The sequence below is a fragment of the Aotus nancymaae genome, unplaced genomic scaffold (genome assembly GCF_030222135.1).
Source record: "Aotus nancymaae isolate 86718 unplaced genomic scaffold, 86718_ANA_hifiasm-v0.15.2.pri h1tg000079l, whole genome shotgun sequence".
Taxonomy (NCBI): Eukaryota; Metazoa; Chordata; class Mammalia; order Primates; family Aotidae; genus Aotus; species Aotus nancymaae.
This window is the reverse complement of record NW_026988494.1, coordinates 205,040-225,438: the sequence shown is the minus strand read 5'-3', so window position 1 is coordinate 225,438 and position 20,399 is coordinate 205,040. Positions and strand designations below refer to the sequence as shown.

Below are 20,399 nucleotides of genomic sequence, written 5' to 3'. Positions count from 1 at the left end.
AATCTCTGGGGCACATTTAAAGCAGTGTCTAGAGGGAAATTTATAGCACTAAATATGCCTACATGAGAAGCTAGGAAAGACCTAAAATTGACACCCTATCATCAAAATTGAAAGAGCTAGAGGAGCAAGACCAAAAAAAACTCAAAAGCTAGCAGAAGACAAGGAATAACTAAGATCAGAGCAGAACTGAAGGAGATAGAGACACGCGCGCGCGCACACACACACCTCTTCAAAAAATCAATAAATCCAGGAGCTTATTTTTTGAAAAGATCAACAAAATAGATAGGATGCTTGTCAGACTAATAAAAAAGAAAAGAAAGAAGAATAGAATAGATGCAATAAAAAATAATAAAGGGGATATCACCACTGATTCCACAGAAATACAAACTACCATCAGAGGTTACTACAAACAACTCTATGCACATAAACCAGTAAACCTGAAAGAAATGGATAAATTCCTGGACACTTGCACCCTCCCAAGGCTAAACCAGGAAGAAGATAAAACCTTGAACAGACCAATAACAAGGGCTGAAGTTGAGGCAGCAATTAATAGTTTACTAACCCAAAAAAGTCCAGGCCCAGACGGGTTTAAAGCCAAATTCTACCAGACATACAAAGAGGAGTTGGTACCATTCCTTCTGAAACTATTCCAAACAATACAAAAAGAGGGAATCCTTCCCAAATCATTTTATGAGACCAATGTCACCCTGATACCAAAACCCAGCAGAGACTCAACAAGAAAAGAAAACTTCAGGCCAATATCCATGATGAACATAGATGCAAAAATCTTCAATAAAATACTGGCAAATCCCTTGCAACAACACATGAAAAAGCTTATCCATCACAATGAAGTAGGCTTCATCCTGGGGATGCAAGGCTGATTCAACATATGCAAGTCTATAAACGGAATCCACCACATAAACAGAACCAAAGACAAAAACCACATGATTATCTCAATTGATGCAGAGAAGGCCTTTGACAAAATTCAACAGCCCTTATGCTAAAAACGCTCAATAAACTAGGTATTGAAGGAATGTATTTCAAAATAATAAAAGCTATTTATGACAAACCTACAGCCAATATCATACTGAATGGGCAAAAACTGGAAGCATTCCCTTTGAAATCTGGCACTAGACAATTGGAAGTTCTAGCCAGTGCAATCAGGCAAGAAAAAGAAATAAAGGGTATTCAGTTAAGAAAAGAGGAAGTCAAATTGTCTCTATTTGCAGACAATATGATTATATATTTAGAAGACCCCATTGTCTCAGCCCCAAAATCTCCTTAAGCTGATAAGCAACTTCAGCAAAGTCTCAGGATACAAAATCAATGTGCAGAAATAACAAGCATTCCTATACACCAATAACAGACTAACAGAGAGCCAAATCATGAGTGAACTCCCATTCACAATTGCTACAAAGAGAATAAAATACCTAGGAATACAACTAACAAGGGATGTGAAGGACCTTTTCAAGGAGAACTGCAAGCCACTGCTCAAGAAAATAAGAGAGGACACAAACAGATGGGAAAAAATTCCATGCTCATGGTTAGGAAGAATCAATATCATGAAAATGGCCATACTGCCCAAAGTAATTTATAGATTCAATGCTATCCCCATCAAGCTACCATTGACCTTCTTCACAGAACTGGAGAAAACCACCTTAAACTTCATATGGAACCAAAAAACAAAGCCTGTATAGCCAAGACAATCCTAAGCAAAAAGAACAAAGCTGGAGGCCAGTATACCTGACTTCAAACTATACTACAAGGCTACAGTAATCAAAACAGCATGGTACTGATACCAAAACAGATATCGACCAATAGAACAGAACAAAGGCCTTGGAAGTAATGCAACACACCTACAACCATCTGATCTTTGACAAACCTGACAATGGGGATAGAATCCCCTATTTAATAAATGGTGTTGGGAAAACTGGCTAGCTGTGTGCAGAAAGCTGAAACTGGACCCCTTCCTTACACCTTACACAAAAATTAACTCCAGATGGATTAAAGATTTAAACATAAGATCTAAGACTATAAAAATCCTAGAAGAAAACCTATGCAATACCATTTAGGACCTAGGCATAGGCAAGGACTTCATGACTAAAACACTAAAAGCAATGTCAACAAAAGCCAAAATAGACAAATGGGATCTAATCAAATTTAAGAGCTTCTGCACAGCAAGAGAAACTATCATTAGAGTGAACTGGCAATCAACAGAATGGGAAAAAGTTTTTGCAATCTACACATCTGACAAAGGGCTAATATGCAGAATCTACAAATAACTAAAGCAAATACACAAGAATAAAACAAACCCATCAAAAAGTGGGCAAAGGATATGAACAGACACTTTTCAAAAGAAGACATCTTTGTCACCAACAAACATGAAAAAACACTCATCATCACTGGTGACTAGATAATTGCAAATGAAAATCACATTGAGATACTATCTCAAGCCAGTTAGGATGGCAATCATTAAAAAATCTGGAGGCAACAGATGCTGGAAAGGATGTGGAGAAATAGGAATGCTTTTCCACTGTTGGTGGGAGTGTAAATTAGTTTAACCATTACGGAAGACAGTGTGGTGATTCCTCAAAGATCTAGAAATAGAAATACCATTTGACCCAGCAATCCCATTACTGGGTATATACCCTAAGGATTCTAAATTGTTATATTATAAAGACACATGCACATGTATGTTCATGGTGGCACTGTTTACAATAGCAAAGATTTGGAACCAACTCAAATGTTCATCAATGATAGACTGGATAAAAAAATTTGGCACATATACACCATGGTATACTATGCAGCCATAAAAAATGATGAGTTCGTGTCCTTTGCAGGGACATGGATGAATCTGGAAATCATCATTCTCAGCAAACTGACACAAGAACAGAAAATCAAACACCGCATGTTCTCACTCATAACTGGGTGTTGAACAATGAGAACACATGGACACAGGGAGGGGAGCATCAAACACTGGGGTCTGTTAGGGGGTGGGGGGCTAGGGGAGATTGGGGAGGGATAATATTAGGAGAAACCTAATATAGGTGATGCGGGGATGGAGGCAGCAAAACACCATGACGTGTATATCTATGTAACAATCCTGCAAGATCTGCACATGTACCCCAGAACGTAAAGTAAAATTTAAAAAAAAAGAAAAAGAAAAGATGCTCTATTAAGAATTTGTATTTATCATGGCCTTGAGTAAAAGTTCCTCTGCAGAGCCTGTCATAATAGTCCTCATGTCAGTGAAGTCCCTTGCGACATGGGATAACAGGATTTTCAGGTAGAGATGTTCACCAGGCAGATGGAAATGTAGTCTATAGCTGTGAAGATAAGTCAGGCAATACAATAATTATAGAGAAAAAAACAATGTAAGCTATCAAAGAAAGATATCTACAAGGGAGACAGAGTCACATGAAGTCTCAGATGTAGGAGATTATAGAACAAAAGGTTGAGTTCTGGTTTTCAGGAGTTTTTTTCTAACGTAATGAACTGATCACTGGTAAAAAGCTAAAAAGAAAGATGAAGAATCAGTATGAGATCATAAAATTAAGATGCTCTTCTAAAAATATATGAAATTAGGTTTTTAGGGAGATGAGTTACGGCTGAAGAAAATCAAGGTCAATGAAGATAAGATCAATTGAGAATGCAGTTTCAGAAATATAAAAGAAGCCAAATTATGAGGAGGTTAAGCAGGTAGGGATAAAACTGAGGCACTAAAGCATTATTGATTCTGCAGTCAAGGGTAGGATAGTTTTTTTTTTTTTTTTTGAGACAGAGTCTTGCTCTGCCGCCCAGGCTGAAGTGCAGTGGTGCGATCTTGGCTCACTGCAAACTCCGCCTCCCTGGTTCAAGTGATTCTCCTGCTTCAGCCTCCTGAATAGCTAGGATTACAGGCGTGTGCCACCACACCTGGCTAAATTTTGTATTTTTGGTAGAGAAAGAGTTTCACCATGTTAGCCAGGCTGGTCTTGAACTCCTGACCTCATGATCCACCCAGCTCAACCTCTCAAAGTCCTGGGATTACAGGCATGAGTCACCGCGCCTGGCATATTTTTTTTTATGGCAGGGGAGGGGTGGAATCTCACTCTATTGCGCAGGCTGCAGTGCAATGGCATGATCTAGGCTCACTACAACCTCTGCCTCCCAGGCTCAAGCAATTCTCCTGCCTCAGCCTCCCGAGTAGCTGGGATTATAGGTGTATGCCACCACACCTGACTAATTTTTGTATTTTTAGTAGAAACTGGGTTTCACCATGTTGCCCGGCTGGTCTTCAGCCCCTGACCTCAAGTGATCCACCTGCCTCAGCCTCCCAAAGTGCTGGCATTACAGGCCTGAGTCACCGCACCCGGTCCAAGGGTAGGATTAGATTTAGTGAGATGACTAGACGTACAGAAACTAGAAAATGCTTTATCAAACCATGCTTCTTAAAAAATTAATCCTGGGATAGAATCATCTAAAACTTTGTTCCATGTCTTCACTTTGACTTATCCAGAAAAACTTCAAGTACAAAGAATGAAAAGTCTTAGGAATAACCACACATTTTCTAATGCTTAATATTTTATTGGTATTTTTGTCTTCTATGTAGATATGATAGGTCTGCATGATTTTTTATTTTTTGTTTTCCTTGAACTGATTCTCAAAATGTTAGGCTCATGAGTCATGTATTTAATAAAAACACGTCACTGTGTTCTGTTTGCTGTATAATTTCTGTTTTGGTTTTCCTTACATTTCCTATCCAAAGAACATTTTCCTGTAAAACTATGTGTTGAAAGAAACAGCCATCACGTAGTAGAAGATAGCCTGAGAGCTATTCTAGACTGTAACCAAAGCCATGTGCTATCACAATTTATTTCAAGTTGTGAAATAACTTGACTGATGACAAAACCGCATTGTCTTTTAGTTTACTACAGGAACTATTTTTCTTTCCTCCCTTTGATGATCTAGAGGAACGGGCGTTTCTGCTTTAGCTTCCGTGTTCTCACTAAGATCGAACGATGTCTCTAAAGTAGCCATAAACTTGCACGAAAACTATAAACCCTTATCAAATGCAGTCTTAATTCGTACTTTGAAAGAAACATTTTCAAGGTATTTTATCCTTTTCTCCAACTTTTGACATATTACAAAGTACCCAGATAGGCCAGACTGTTGCCTTATCAGTTCCTGGCAGTCAGGTACAGTTAGATGCAAGGCAATCTTCCTAAAAGTTACCAACTAGAAATGTGAGAAGAGCAAAAGCTATTATTGGAAAAACCAACAAAAGTCTAGGTAGGAAAAATAGGGAAGTGGAGAGCTACTGTCTTTCTAATCTTTCATGTGCTTCTATTTCTTTCCTACTTCATAGCCATTGACAAACAGTTCAGTGTATCACAGGCTGTTTCTAGGCCACTGAAACGTGACACATTTTCAAAGAACCATGGAAACCTAAAAGAAAGCCAATGAGAAATAAGTGAATGAGAGTTTAGGACTGTAGCCTTTCTTTTCATTCAAAGATTTACAAGTTTCCTTAAAGTAAAATGTTCTTCTCCAGCCACCTGTTTCCATAGTTCTGTGTTTTTCATCAGGCCTTTCTGGCTTCTCATATGGCAGTAAGAAAATGATGTGCTTAATGACAAATTTGACATGGAATATGAACTTTCAGTTTCAGCAGATGATGTACAGAGATGCTTTTGTGCTTTGATTATTTCTCATTTTTAAAGAAACTAGAAAATGAAAGCATTCCAAAAGTGGAAGTAATTACTCACTGCCTCTGCTATAAATTGTGGTTGTTGGCTATGGCAACAGCTATACTAAACGGATGCCCTGAAAACTCTTCAGACTCTGAGGAGCACCAGAGGAGCAGACTAGAAGAATGGCACATGCTATGGAAAATTTCTGCACTATCAGTGAAGAGTATGATATTGATGGAGAAGTGGGCTTCGCTCTGCCAAATCCATTGGTAAGAGAAGGCACTAACGTGGGGAAATGCATTCTTCTTCTCATTAGTTACCTGGCCAGTTAACTTCTACTAAACAACTGTGGTTCAGTAACTTCTAGTAAGCAAACACATAAAGCAGTGTAAAAATGAGAGAGTTGTAATAATTGCATCTCACTTAATTTGTTTTAAGTTTTCTCCCTAGAAATGGAGTCATCTATGCATTTTTTACTTATGTAGCATGGGTATGTAGAGTGATGAGATAAGGAAACTATAGAAAAGATGTCAGCTTTACATAAGAATTACACAGTAAAACACAATGTGAGGCTATTACAGCTGTATTTTGAAAGAGTGTTTTGAAATAGCCCAAGTTTTAAATGGGCTATGAGTCAAAGAGAAATCCCTTTCTTTAGGGATATACCTTAAATTTTACAAAACATGTGTTTCTAATTGGATGGGGTTTATGAGATTGCACATCAAGCACTTTCCATGTTCTATTATCATTGCTTGCTATTTACTGAGCATAAGATTCAAGTGAGAGTCTGAACTACCTTTTTTCTTGTTTGCAAGTTTTACCTATAAAGTGCAAGGTATGTGGAAAAAAGGTTTGCCTTAAAAACTACATTTTCTATTCTGTCTTCTAATAAATGCTATGCAAACCAATTTATCATCAATATTTTAATCATCAAATACAGTATTTTCTAAGCAATTTACAAATTAACCCTTTCCATTCTTACAGCCATCCCAAAAGGTATGTTATTTATTTATTTGTTCATTGATTGAGATGGAGTCTCACTCTATCACCCAGGCTGGATTGCAGTGGCACGATCTCGGCTCACTGCTACCTCCGTCCCCGGGTTCAAGCAATTCCCCTGCCTCAGCCTCACAAGTGGCTGGGATTATAGACATCTGCCACCACACCCTGTTACTTTTTGTATTTTTAGTAGAGACAGGGTTTCACCATGTTGGCCAGGCTGATCTCGAGCTCCTGACCTCAGGTGATCCATCTGCCTCAGCCCCCCAAAGTGCTGGGATTATAGGTGAGAGCCACTGTACCCAGGCAGGTATGTATGTTATTATTCTCATTCTCCTAATGAGAAGTCTAAGGAATGTAGAATTTAAGTGATTATCAAACCATGTAGCTAGCAAGTGCTAGAGGCCAGTATGAGCCTAAGCAGTCTGGCTCCAGAATCCAGGATCTTTAAACCATTATGTCACACTGCCTCTCTTAAGAAGTGATAATAAGGCATTGATTTTTTTTTTTTTTTATTTCTTTCAATCTTCAGTTTAACAAGGTACATGAGATTTCAGGAAAAGATTTCTATGAAGTGTTATAGTAATTCTGTAGATAAGTATATTTTTTATTGTAGCTCAAACAGTTATAGTCCACATATACTGGAGAGCACCTTTGAATGCAGCAAATGTTTAGTTAGAGATTCCAACTTAACTGTGCTGAGAAATAAAGTAACTATAAATACTTCGGTGATATTGGCAAATTTAAAGCATCTACCTCCTTGCAATCTAATTTTCCTCTTCAGATTGTTAATTTAAGAAAATGAAGAATATGCTTTAATTTTATTGCCAAAAGCACAAGTTAGCTTTATTCACGCAAATCAGTAATACTCAAACTTGCTACTTGCCCACATGCCCACAAAAATGCCAGGACTGGATGGTTTCAAGGATGTACTTACCAATAGTACAATAAAACCTTCTTTTTCAGAAACTACTAATCGTGGTTTGTTTTTTTCTCAGAGATTTGGTTCTCCTTAAAAATACAACAACTGTGATAATTATGAATACCTGTAGAACAGATTGCAAAGGGTGAGGCAAAACCCCAAGAGAAAACAAACAAAACTCTTCTTTGGCTACTTAAAAAAATGACTCTTGGCCAGGCAGCGGTTGCTCATGCCTGTAATCCCAGCATTTTGGGAGGTCGAGGTGGGCGGATCACGAGGTCAGGAGTTCGAGACCAGTCTGGCCCACATGGTGAGATGCTGCCTCTACTAAAAATACAAAAATTAGCCAGGTATGGTGGCACACACCTGTAATCCTAGCTACTCAGGAGGCTGAGGCAGGAGAATTGCTTGAACCCAGGAAGCAGAGGTTTCAGTGAGCTGAGATCGCACCACTACACTCCAGCCTGGGCAACAGAAGTGAGACTCTGTCTCAGAAATAATAATAATAATAATACTCACTAGGCACAGTGGCTTACACTTGTAATCCCAGCACTTTGGGAGACTAAGGTGGGTGGATCACTTGAAGTCAGGAGTTTGAGACCAGCCTGGCCAACATGGTGAAACCCCATCTCAACTAAAAATACAAGAAAAATTAGCTGGCGTGTTGATTCACCTTTAGTCCCAGCTACTCTGGAGGCTAAGGTAGGAGAAGTGTTTGAACCTAGGACGCAGAGGTTACAATGAACTGAGATCACACCACTGTACTCCAGCCTGGGTGACAGAGTGAGGCCCTGTCTCGATATAATAATAATAATAATTCTGCTAGCTGAGGTGCCGAAGAAGCTAGATTCGCTGTCCCTGAAACATGAAAAAAAATTAGTGGTACCTTTTATTTCTTCACTGAAGATCTTTCCTAGAAATTATAAACCAAAAAAAGTCTATTTTATCTCTCACAATTTATTTGCTTCTTATTCCAAAGGAAAATAGTGTATTTTCTGATTTCATGTAGATACAAGGCACATTCTCTAATGTAGCAGAATTTGAATAAACCTCAGTATGATTCTTTATAAATTTATATTATACCTTTTAGGGATTCTCTGAACCAGAGCATATTACTGATTAAATTTTACACATGTCGAAAGTGCTATCAAATACAATGCTAATCGTGGCACTTTGGGATGCCAAGGCAGGCAAATCACCTGAGGTCAGGAGTTTGAGACCAGCTTAGCCAACATGGTAAAATCCCATCTTTACTAAAAATAAAAAATTAGCTGGACGTGGTGGCACATGCCTGTAATCCCAGCTACTCAGGAGGCTGAAGCAGGAGAATTGCTTGAATCTAGGAGGCAGAGGTTGTAGTGAGCCAAGATCATGCCACTGCACTCCAGTCTGGGCAATAGAGTAAGACTGCATCTCAAAAAAAAAAAAAAAAAAAAAAGTATCAGATCATAATTGTTTAGCAATATGAAAAGGCATAATCTGTAGAATTTATAATGGAGGAGATTAGTGTCAGATAGATTAGTTAGGAGGATTTTAATGGAACCTTTGAGGTGAACTTTGAAAAGCTACAAATGGTAGTGTTTGAAGAGAGAGGAAGACGTAGAACACAGAGAGGGTCTTCAGCCCTGCTGTGCAGGTGACAAGACAGAGGCTGGTATTTCCAGACAGGTAAGCCATGTGCCAGGGCAACATGGCACAAAATGGATGTGGAGGCAAGGCAGACCATCAGTGGGAAGCCGGAGCTACAGTAACTGCTACTCGTAAATAAAGTTCTTTTCTTTTTTTTCAAGGAAAACCTACCTGATGTTTATAATGACTGGATGTCCATTGCTAAACATCTGCCTGATCTCATTGAGTCTGGCAAACTTCGAGAAAGAGTTGAGAAGGTTTGAAATATGTATTACATTTGTCTTCTTATATAGCTTCTTAACATCCTTAACTTGGTTTTGAAGCATGAAACATTACTGAGATTGATTTGAGTCATTTGCTTTATTTTTCCTCAGTTGGACATGCTCAGCATTGATCATCTCAGAGACCACAAGTCACAGCGCCTTGCACATCTAGTTCTGGGATGCATCACCATGGCATATGTGTGGGATCGAGGTTGTGGAGATGTCCGGAAGGTTTGGAGATTTTCTCAGATTTCTTATGCTGTGTGACAGATTTTCATCTAATTTACATTTAACTTTACAAAAATTTTCTAAAAGCATTTATAACTGCATCGTGCAAAATTTAGATGACACAACAATATGAAAAAGAAAATATACCCTGGTTTGACATGTCAACTGTTATTATTATTATATTTTTAGTCTTTCACTTTATTTTTCATCCTGTATTTTAACTATCAACCCTAATTACATAAAACTAATACAGACTACAATATCTAACCTTTAAAACACAAATGGGCCAGGCGCGGGGGCTCACCCCCTGTAATCCCAGCACTTTGAGAGGCCGAGGCGGATGGATCACCTGAGGTCAGGAGTTCAAGGCCAGCCTGGCTAACATGGCGAAACCTCATCTCTACTAAAATACAAAAAATAGCCGGGTGTGGTGGCAGGCGCCTGTAATCCCAGCTACCTGGGAGGCTGAGGTGGGAGATTCGCTTGAATGCAGGAGAATCGCTTGAACCCAGGAGGGGGAGATTGCAGTGAGCTGAGATCCCACCACTGCACTCCAGCTTGGGTGACAAGAGCAAGACTCCATCTCAAAACAAAACAAAACAGAACAAAACAAAACAGAAAACTAACTACTGTATTTTAATCAGGTCTTGCCAAAAAATATTGCTGTTCCCTACTGCCAACTCTCCGAGAAGCTGCAGCTGCCTCCTATTCTGGTTTATGCAGACTGTGTCTTGGCAAACTGGAAGAAAAAGGATCCTAACAAGTATGTAAATGGTGATAACAACAGGAATTTTGGAGTACGTGCCAATTAAATAAAACAGGAGTTACTTATTGGCTTAATTTTGGGCAGCACAGTTTTCCTCTCTGTTGCTGGGTATGGTTTCTTGGACTGCTGTGTCTACCACTACAAATGTGCACATATGTGAGAGGTGTATAGTTAACACAGCAAAATGCGCAGATCTTAAGTGGTCAGCTTGAATTTGACTATTGCATACATACATATACCCACCACTCTCAGCAAGATATAGAATATTTTTTATCACCTCAGAAAATTTCTTTATGCCTCTTTCAATTCCCTTTCCTGCCACAGACAAATATATTCTTATTTGCTTTATCAAAAATTAAATTATTTTTGTTATTGGGTTTCATATCAATGAAAGCATAGAGTATAGAGTCTTGTGTATCTGACTTCTTTTGATTAGCAGGTTTTTGAGATTCAATCAGTTTAATTTTTAAGAAGCCAGTTGTGGTTAAGAGTCAACACATCTTTAATAACAGGCAGCAATGACTGGCTTTTCAGAGCAGTCTGCTCAGGATGTAGACCATTTTTACCCATTTAGGCATGAGATCTGCTACAATAAAGGGAAGGGAGAATCAAAGACCACGACTTTGGGCATGTGCTGGTAGAAGAATATTCTGCAAATGGGATTACCACAAAATGAAAGAAGTTGAGCTATCAAGTTTATTATTAACAATTAGTTAAAAAAAAAGTTAGCCAGGAATGATGGCATATGCCTGTGGTCCCAACTACACAGTGGGTTAAGATAGGAGGATCACTTGAGCCCAAGAAGTTGAGGCTGCAGTGAGCCATGTTCACGCCACTGTGCTCCAGCCTGGGCGACAGAGGGAGACCCTGTCTCAAAAAAAAATAGAAATAAAACAATTAGTTTTGACTGTCCATGTGAGTTCTTTGCATATTTAATTATTTAATTCATTTGTAAGTTATTAAGTTAAATGTTTGTAATGCCTACTGAAGAAATCTTTTTTAAAAGTTTTTCTTTTTACCTGTCTGTGTCTTACCACTGATAGATCAGTAGTAGTCAATCAAATAGCAACAACTCATCATTATTTGATGTTAAGTTGATTTTCTTTCTCTCTTCCAATTGGCCCATTGCTTCATGGCTGCTTTCATAAGGCCCCTGACTTATGAGTAAGTATCTGATTCTTGTTTTATTCTAAAAATTATTTGTTATTTGTAGTTGAACGTAGGTTTATCAATAAAGCCAAATACATTTTTTATATGATTAACTGAATTCAGGCAAAAAAATAATTTAAGTGATTATTTAGAGAACAAACAATCTCAGTCTTTAATTATATCTATGATTGTGTTACAACTATGTCTATTTGATATTATAGCTATAGATATATACAAGAATGCTACTCAAATACATCTATAGGAGATTATTAGGCAAACATACAAAACACACATACATCTGTGTATCTATGACTTAATAACTCCTAGTCCATAGTTACCAGTGTCTATAAGTAACCATATGCTAATTTCTTTTTGACCCAATCCTTACTACTTCTGACCTATAATATATACTAAACATAGGCTAAGAGACGGAAAAACTAAGGTAAATATCATCAGTATAAACTCTCCTTGGTGAAGCTAGACTAACAGAGAGGAAAGGCTTTGTACATAAAATTGTGTAAACTGCCATATGACTGAGAGAAGGTGTAAGAAGATAAAGTATTGGGATCCCCAACCAAATAAAAGGGGTAATGGGGGAACCCTTGAAGCAAGTTATTTGAGTCCTGAAGAGTGAGTTAGGAATTAGCTAGAGGAAAAAGGTACTGGTGTTCACAGCAGAAGAAACAACAAAACTGAGGCCTTCAACGTCAAATATCTTGGTGCATTATCAAAGCTGAAGGATGGCTAATGTCACTGATAATAAATAATAAAAATAACAGTGTGAGAAAAGGATTAATAATTTTTTTTTAAAGATGGCTGGGTGCAGTGGCTCATGCCTATAATCCCAGCACTGTGGGAGGCTGAGGCGGTTGGATCACCTGGGGTCAGGCGTTTGAGACCAGCCTGGCCAACATGGTGAAACCCCTCCTCTACTAAAAATACAAAATTAGCAGAACATGGTGGCACACACCTGTAATCCCAGCTACTCAGGAGGCTGAAGCAGGAGAATCGCTTGAACTCGGAAGGCAGAGGTGGCAGTGAGCCAAGATCATGCCATTGCACTCCAGCCTGGGTGACAGAGCAAGACTCCGTCTCAAAAAAAATAAGATTATGTAGGATTTTATTAACTATGATAAGCAGTTAAAACAGAATCTTAAGATAAGGGAGAAACTGGAAGGCTTTTAAACAGGAGGATGATATTAGCAGTCAGTCCCATTTTACAGATGGGAACACCAAGGCAGACGATGTGGTATCTTGCTCAAGGTCACACAGCAAATAAGTTGCAGAGGTGGTCTGGCTTCAGATACCATGAATTTAACCACCACAAAACTCATAGCTATACAGATACTAAGATCATGTTTTCACCAATGTCAAAACTTCAATTGAAGAGAAAAACAGGGTCTAATCAGTTATTTGAATTTCGCAGTCAACGCCTTTGTAAAGACATTTGAGAAACTGAATTAGGCTCACAAATTAAAATATGAATATGAATGTAATTATTTAAACAAAAGGTTACCTCTTAAAATTCTACCTCACAGATATCTCTGTAAACATTGAGTATATATGTATGGTAATATAAATGCCTGTGAAAAGTTAACAGGATTATAGAAACAGAACTAGTTAGAGAATTTCTAGGTCTGAGCGTTTTTTGTTTTTTTTTGTTTTTGAGATGGAGTCTCGCTCTTGTTGCCCAGGCTGGAATGCAATGGAGCGATCTTGGCTCATTGCAACCTCTGCCCCCTGGGTTCAACTGATTCTCCTGCCTTAGCCTCCTGTGTAGCTGGGATTACAGGTGTCCACCACCATGCCCAGCTAATTTTTGTATTCTTAGTAGACACGGGGTTTCACCACATTGGCCAAACGGTCTTGAACTCCTGACCTCAGGTGATCCACCCACCTCGGCCTCCCAAAGTGGTGGAATTACAGGTGTGAGCCACCATGCCCAGCCCTAGTTCTGAGTTCTAATATGAAATTTTAGGTCTCAATTTAGTCTATTTACTATTAATTATATGATCTTAGACAATGGGCCTAACAACTGAGTCTTAATATTCTCAACTACATAATGGAGATAGTAAGGCCTGCCACACCACTCTCAGAAAATTATGTTGAAAATAAAATAGAATAAATTAAAACGTCAAAAAACCACTTTTTGCTAAATTTCTTGCCTTCCTTATCTGATTTCCTTAGGAACATGGATGTTTTGTTCTCATTTCGTCATACAGACTGCAGTAAAGGATTCTTCCTGGTCTCTCTATTGGTGGAAATAGAAGCTGCTTCTGCAATCAAAGTATGTCTATCCTCACTTCAAAATTTATACATCAATTTACATAAGCAGAGCAACCACTTAGGAGCCTAAACTATATTAAGCATGAGTTAACTTTATCCTTAACAATACAACATGGGATCATTTAATTGTGAATAGAGGATCAATTATTTATATTTGTGTATTACCTAAAATATAAAATCTCAGAGCCATATACTTAAAGTCCAACTTGAAACCTCTGTAGGAAATAAAAATTTTCAATGAAATCTGGATTTGGAACTATGATACACAGTGTCATAAATTCAATAGTTTTGGTTATCAAAAATAGAAATGAAACATATACAACTATATAAACATCTCTAAATTAAATGCTATGTGAATGAAAACAAATCCAAGCTTCTAGAAATATAAAGAAATTAGTCAAATAGGGTGTCCAGCCCAGGAAAGAAATGTAAAAATTCCAAATTTAATTTATGGATCAAGACCGGAGAGTTTGCCCAGGTATGGTGGCTCACGCCTATAATCCCAGCACTTTGGGAGACTGAGGTGGGCAGGTCACTTAAGTGAGGAGTTGGAGACCAGCCGGGCCAACGTGGTGAAACCCCGTCTCTAACTAAAAATATAAAAATTAGCCGGGCATCTTGGCACGCACCTGTAAAATCCCAGCTACTTGGAGGTTGAGGCACAAGAGTCGCTTGAGCCTGGGGAAACAGAGGTTGAAGTGAGCTGAGATCTTGCCATTGCACTCCAGCTTGGGCAACAGAGCAAGACTCTGTTAAAAAAAAAAAAGAAGAAAAAAAAGACAAAGACAGAAGAATTTTGTTCTATGTCAATGTTTAGCTTTAGAAAACCTTAAATGCTTGTCTGCTGTTTTTTTTTAAGGAAATCCCTACTATATTCAAGGCAATGCGAATGCAAGAACTGGACACTTTGCGAAAGGCGCTGTTGAAAATAGCTTCCTGCCTGGAGAAAGCGCTTCAGGTGTTTCACCAAATCCATGGCAAGTGTTGTATGCCGTGCAACGGTCTAGCCTGACAAGTCAAAGCTTCCAAGTGCAAAATAGTTGAAAAGGGGAAGCAAAAAGCAACTATCACTTAGCATGTTTTCACTTTAGGTGTTTTATCTTATAAACCATTACGCTTTCTATGTGGTAGGTTTTATTACCTCCATTTTACAAGTAAGGTAATCTAAATTGAGAAAGACAGGATAAATGACTTCAGATTCCACAGGCAGTAAATAGTGAAGCCAGAGTTCCAGGCTGGTCTATTTAACTCTAAGGAACTTCCTTACCTCCCACTAAAAACCTTAGAAAAACTGGCTGAGTTCCGAAAAAACATAGCTTCTACTTGATAAGAACTCTTTCCTAATTCTGCTTATTCACAAATTAAGAAACAACACAGAAAAGTCAGCTTTCTGTTCTCTCTGTTATTACTCGGCCAGGAATGTACTGCCAGTGGAGGGGGGAGAAGTTTTTCATTGAGCTGAAAACTTGTGGTGAAATTAACAGCTAAAAAACTACCCCCAAAAAAACACACACAAAAAAGTGCATAAGCAGTAATTTGCGACAGGAAATCTGCCCTACTGAGCAGACTCAACCAATCTGATTGTTTATCTCTGGGTTTTGAGTGATTGCTATTTGGTCCTTGTCAAGAAGCTGGATTTTCAAATCAAGTAGGGTAGGAGGCTGAGTGTGGTGGCTCATACCTGTAGTTCGGCTACTTGGGGGGCTGAGGTGGGAAGATTGCTTGAGCCCAGGAGTTGGGGCGGCAGTGAGCTTTGGTCATTACATTCTAGCCTAAGTGATGAAGTGAGATCCTGTCTCCAAACAATTTTTAAAAATTTTAAAAATAGATCTAGTTTCTTCTTGGTTTTTGTTTTGGTTTGGTTTATATTTTGTCTTCGGTTTGTTTCTTTCTCTATGTAAACAGTTTATCTGTTGCATCAGTAAGCACGTAAAATAGCGCTAAACAAATATTTACAGTTTAACTGGCCTCCTGGAAGAGGGCAGGAAAGTGAATGCTTATCCGCAGGGGCTTTGTTTTGCACATACTGACCTAATGCCTTTCCTGCAGCCTCTGCCGAAATCCACTATCAGTTGTACACAATATCTTGATTTCCCTGTATACCTCTTATGCTGCCTAATTAAACACATTCCATCTTTTTACAGAGCACGTGGACCCGCAAGTATTTTTCAATGTTCTTCGCATATATTTGGCTGGGTATGTAGTCTTACATTTGAATTTGTTTGCTCTCACTTAACAAAGAACACCACCAATTCCCTTGGACAGTCCCTCATATCCATTGGGTTTGGCTAACAATTTATATCCAAAAATTCATGTGGTAGAAAAACACTAGACTGTTCTCTCTGTTATTACTTGGCCAGGAATGTACAGCGGGGGGTAGAAAAGGGAAAACAGGAAAGCTAGTCATTTTAAAAAGAGTGGAATGATCCGTGCTGGTGCCAAGGTAAGGTTCCATTCCTAGAATATTTATGCCAGATTTGCTCAGGATCATATTACTTATTATTCTCATGAATGAAAATGAGCAGGGGGAAGGGGGCGAGAAAGAAGGATCATGAAATCCATCTCTTGTCACCTTCTATTCACCGCTAGTGCCAGATTTGATATCTAAAAATTAGCAATTAATCTAAAGAATGATTTTTCTTTCTTTCTTTCTTTCCTCTGATAGCTGGAAAGGCAACCCCCAGCTATCAGAAGGTCTGACGTATGACGGGTTCTGGAAAGATGCAAAGCAGTTTTCAGGGGGCAGTGCAGGCCAAAGCAGCATCTTTCAGTGCTTTGACGTCCTCCTGGGCATCCCGCAGAGGGCTGGTGGAGGTGAGTGGAAAATAACAAGAAATAATCATCTCTTATGTGAACACAATTGTATTTGGATATCTACAAAGCACCTTCCCATCAGCATCTCATCTGAGCTTATCTGATGGTTTTAGCAGAACCAGGCAAGTAGGGATTTGGTTGCCATCATCCCATTTTAAAAATGAAGATGCATAAACTTTATGAGGGTCAGTGACTGGTTCCTTCTGAACCAGCTAGAAAGTGGCAGAGCTGGCTGGGCGCAGTGACTCAAGCTTGTAATCCTAGCACTTTGGGAGGTCAAGGCAGATGTATCACCTGAAGTCAGGAGTTCAAGACCAGCCTGGCCTACACGGTGAAACCTCGTCTCTACTAAAAATACAAAAATTAACTGGGCGTGGTGGTGCCGCCTGTAATCCCAGCTACTCAGGAGGCTCGCTTAAACCCGGTGGGCAGAGGTTGCAGTGAGCCGAGATTACACCACTTCACTCCAGTGGCGAAAGAGTGAAACTCTGTCTCAAAACAAAAATAAAAAATAAAAAAAGTGGCAGAGCTTTCCTCACACCCAAGCTTCATCTTGATATCTGAACATGTATATAAAGACTGGTTGACTCTGGTGAAGTCAATATCACATGTTCAGAAAATGTATGATCAGACTCAGAAAGAGACAGTCTGATCAAATGAGACAGGGCTGTTAAGGGGAGCTAAAGACCTCAGTGGCAAGCAGGGTCTGGGCCTTGCTCTTGTTCAGCTGTCCTGTGGCCCCAGCCACCCAGAGCAATGCCTACACCAAAGTTTAAAGACGTGCCACATTCATTATATGCCTTCTAAGGGCTGGAGGAGAGGAATAAGCTCCAAGAAGAACTTCTTTCTAATTTTCTGTTTTGCTAAACTACTGTTTAATAGTCAAAAGGGAAAGCATCAGGCTGGGTAAAAACATGTATTTTTCTTTTCTTTTCTTTTCTTTTTTTTTTTTTGAGATGGAGTCTCGCTCTGTCACCCAGGCTAGAGTGCAGTGGTATGATCTCAGCTCACCACAACCTCTGTTTCCTGGGTTCAAGCGATTGTCCTGCCTCAGTCTCCCGAGTAGCTGGGATTACGGGTGTATACCATCACACCTGGCTAATTTTTGTCTTTTTAGTAGAGACAGGGTTTCACCACGTTGGTCAGGCTGGTCTTGAACTCCTGACCTCGTGATCCACCCACCTCGGCCTCCCAAAGTGCTGGGATCACAGGTCTGAGCCACCACACCTGGCCCAAACGTGTTTTTCTTAACTTGAGCACTTATTTTTAATTTTTTTAATCATATTTAATTTTTTATTTTAGATTCAGGGGATACATGTGCAGGTTTGTTACACAGGTATATTGAGTGATGCTGATGCTTGGGCTTCTAATGATCCCCTCACCCAAGTATAGAACATAGTATCTGATAGGTAATTTTTCCTCCCTCCATCCCCTATTTCAGATCCTCAATATCTATTGTTCCCATCTTTTGTGTCCATGTGTACTCAATATTTAGCTCCCACTTATCAGTGAGAACATGTGATACTTGGTTTGCTGTTTCTGCATTAATTCGCTTAGGCTAACTTAAGCTAATGGCCTCCAGCTGCATCCATGTTTCTGTAAAGCCCATAATTTCATTCTTTTTCATGGCTGTGTAGTATTCCATGGTGTACATGTACCACATTTTCTTTGTCCCATCCACCATTGATAGAAACTTGGGTTCATTCCATATCTTTGCTATTGCTGAACACTCATTTAAACACAATCTCTTAAACTCTCTTAAGACTCAGTCATGATCTGTCAAATGTAGATTATATATGCCCTTGTCTATAACATCAGCTTCTTACAATAGAAAAGTGAGGAAGAAAGTGCAAAGGCTGGGTGCAGTAGCTCACGCCTGTAATCCCAGCACTTTGAGAGGCTGATGCTGGCAGATCACCTGAGGTCAGGAGTTCGAGACCAGCCTAACCAACATGGAGAAACCCCAGTCTCTACTAAAAATGAAAAATTAGCCAGGCTTGGTGGTGCATGCCTGTAATCCCAGCTACTCAGGAGGCAGAGGCAGGAGAATTGCTTGAACCGGGGAGGCAGAGGTTGTAGTGAGCCGAGATTGCGCCATTTCACTCCAGCCTGGGCAACAAGAACGAACCTCTGTCTCAAAAAAATAAAAAAAGAAAGAAAAGAAAAGAAAGTGCAAACAAAAATACTTATTGTGGGAAAGTGAATTTAGTTCATCCAGTTTTCAAAATTAATAATATTTTACAACAATTATGATTGCTATAATAGCAAGACTAATAGCCAAACATTAGCCTTCAAATCGAATTACCTTGACCTCAGTGACTGCTGTGTTGGTGATCTCCTGTCCACTCTGACCTGACTCTGCCTTTCTCTCCTGGATTGGGGAATGCTGTGACCTTCACATTTCCTCGTCTTTCTCTTGATCCTATAGGATCTGCTGCTCAGTTCCTCCAGGACATGAGAATGTATATGCCACCAGCTCACAGGAACTTTCTGTGCTCATTAGAGTCAAATCCCTCAGTTCGTGAGTTTGTCCTTTTAAAAGGTGATGCTGGCCTGCAGGAAGCTTATGATGCCTGTGTGAAAGCTTTGGTCAATCTGAGGAACTACCATCTGCAAATTGTAACTAAGTACGTCCTGATTCCTGCAAGTCAGAAATCAAAGAACAACACCTCCAAAGAGCCTTCAGAACAGGAAAACAAAGGAACTGGAGGCACTGATTTAATGAATTTCCTAAAGACTGTAAGAACGACAACCCAGAAATCTCTTTTGAAGGAAGGTTAATGTAACCCAACAAGAGCACATTTCATCATAGCATAGACACATATTCCTGTCTCTACCCTTTATAACAGAGCCACGAATTAATACTACGCAATGTTTTATCAATAATGCAATACAAAAGACCTCAAAATATCTGTGCATTTCTTGTAGGAAAACAACAAAAGGTAATTATGTGTAAATATTAAAAATTATAGAAGTTTTATAATCTGTATCTTATCATTGGAATAAAATGATGAAATTCAATAAATAAAAATGCATAAGATATAACAAATCTTGCTTGATTTATTTGATTATAACCATAATCAAATCTTTCTTTAGATGAGACCTACTCTAACCTGCTTTCAGCAGGGCTAATAGACTCCTATACATTCCCTATGTTAATGTGAGATTTTTTCATAATTACCTGTTTACTTGTCTGTATTCTCATCACATGATAAGCTTCTTTTTTTAATTATTATGATTTTTTTTTACATGATAAGCTTCTTGAAGTCAGAGACATTCTATATTGTTTACCAGATTTATGCATCCCAGCATAAATGTATCTTATCGTTGGAATATATGATAATCCCAGCAACTTGGCTTCCCCAAAGTGCTGGGATTACAGCATCCCTCTCAAGGTGCTGGGATGCAGCCAGGTGTGGTGGCTCATGCCTGTGATTCCATAGGATTATGAAAGATACGATTTGGCCTCCTAATGTTTTGGAATTACAGGCGTGAGCCACCGCAGCCAGCCACATTCCAGCTTTTAGTAGATACTTAGCAAATATATGTTAAATAAATAATAAAAGAAAGAATGAATGTATGAATAAATTAACCTGAGCTAACAAGAAGAGTTCACCTTTGAAATAAAACTGCAAGATTCAGATTATGGGCACTCACACTCTGGCATGAAC

At 39.0% G+C, this 20,399-nt stretch overlaps 1 protein-coding gene across 1 annotated transcript; it reads left to right on the top strand.

Moving 5' to 3' along the window:
- Positions 1–5,746: 5,746 nt before the first annotated feature.
- IDO1 (indoleamine 2,3-dioxygenase 1) lies at positions 5,747–19,777 on the top strand. The gene is made up of 10 exons (XM_012476084.3): positions 5,747–5,941; positions 9,384–9,479; positions 9,597–9,716; positions 10,358–10,476; positions 11,629–11,643; positions 13,816–13,915; positions 14,774–14,891; positions 16,059–16,110; positions 16,580–16,728; positions 19,157–19,777. The coding sequence occupies exons 1-10, from the start codon at positions 5,855–5,857 to the stop codon at positions 19,507–19,509; spliced, it is 1,209 nt and encodes a 402-aa protein (XP_012331507.1). The 5' UTR covers positions 5,747–5,854; the 3' UTR covers positions 19,510–19,777.
- Positions 19,778–20,399: the final 622 nt, after the last annotated feature.

Excerpts from the sequence above, each read along its gene's own strand:
- IDO1 (XM_012476084.3), top strand. The coding sequence starts at position 5,855 with ATGGCACATGCTATGGAAAATTTCTGCACTATCAGTGAAGAGTATGAT. Across the intron at positions 9,717-10,357 it reads GTTGTGGAGATGTCCGGAAG|GTCTTGCCAAAAAATATTGC; the intron begins GTTTGGAGATTT and ends TATTTTAATCAG. Across the intron at positions 16,111-16,579 it reads CTTCGCATATATTTGGCTGG|CTGGAAAGGCAACCCCCAGC; the intron begins GTATGTAGTCTT and ends TTCCTCTGATAG.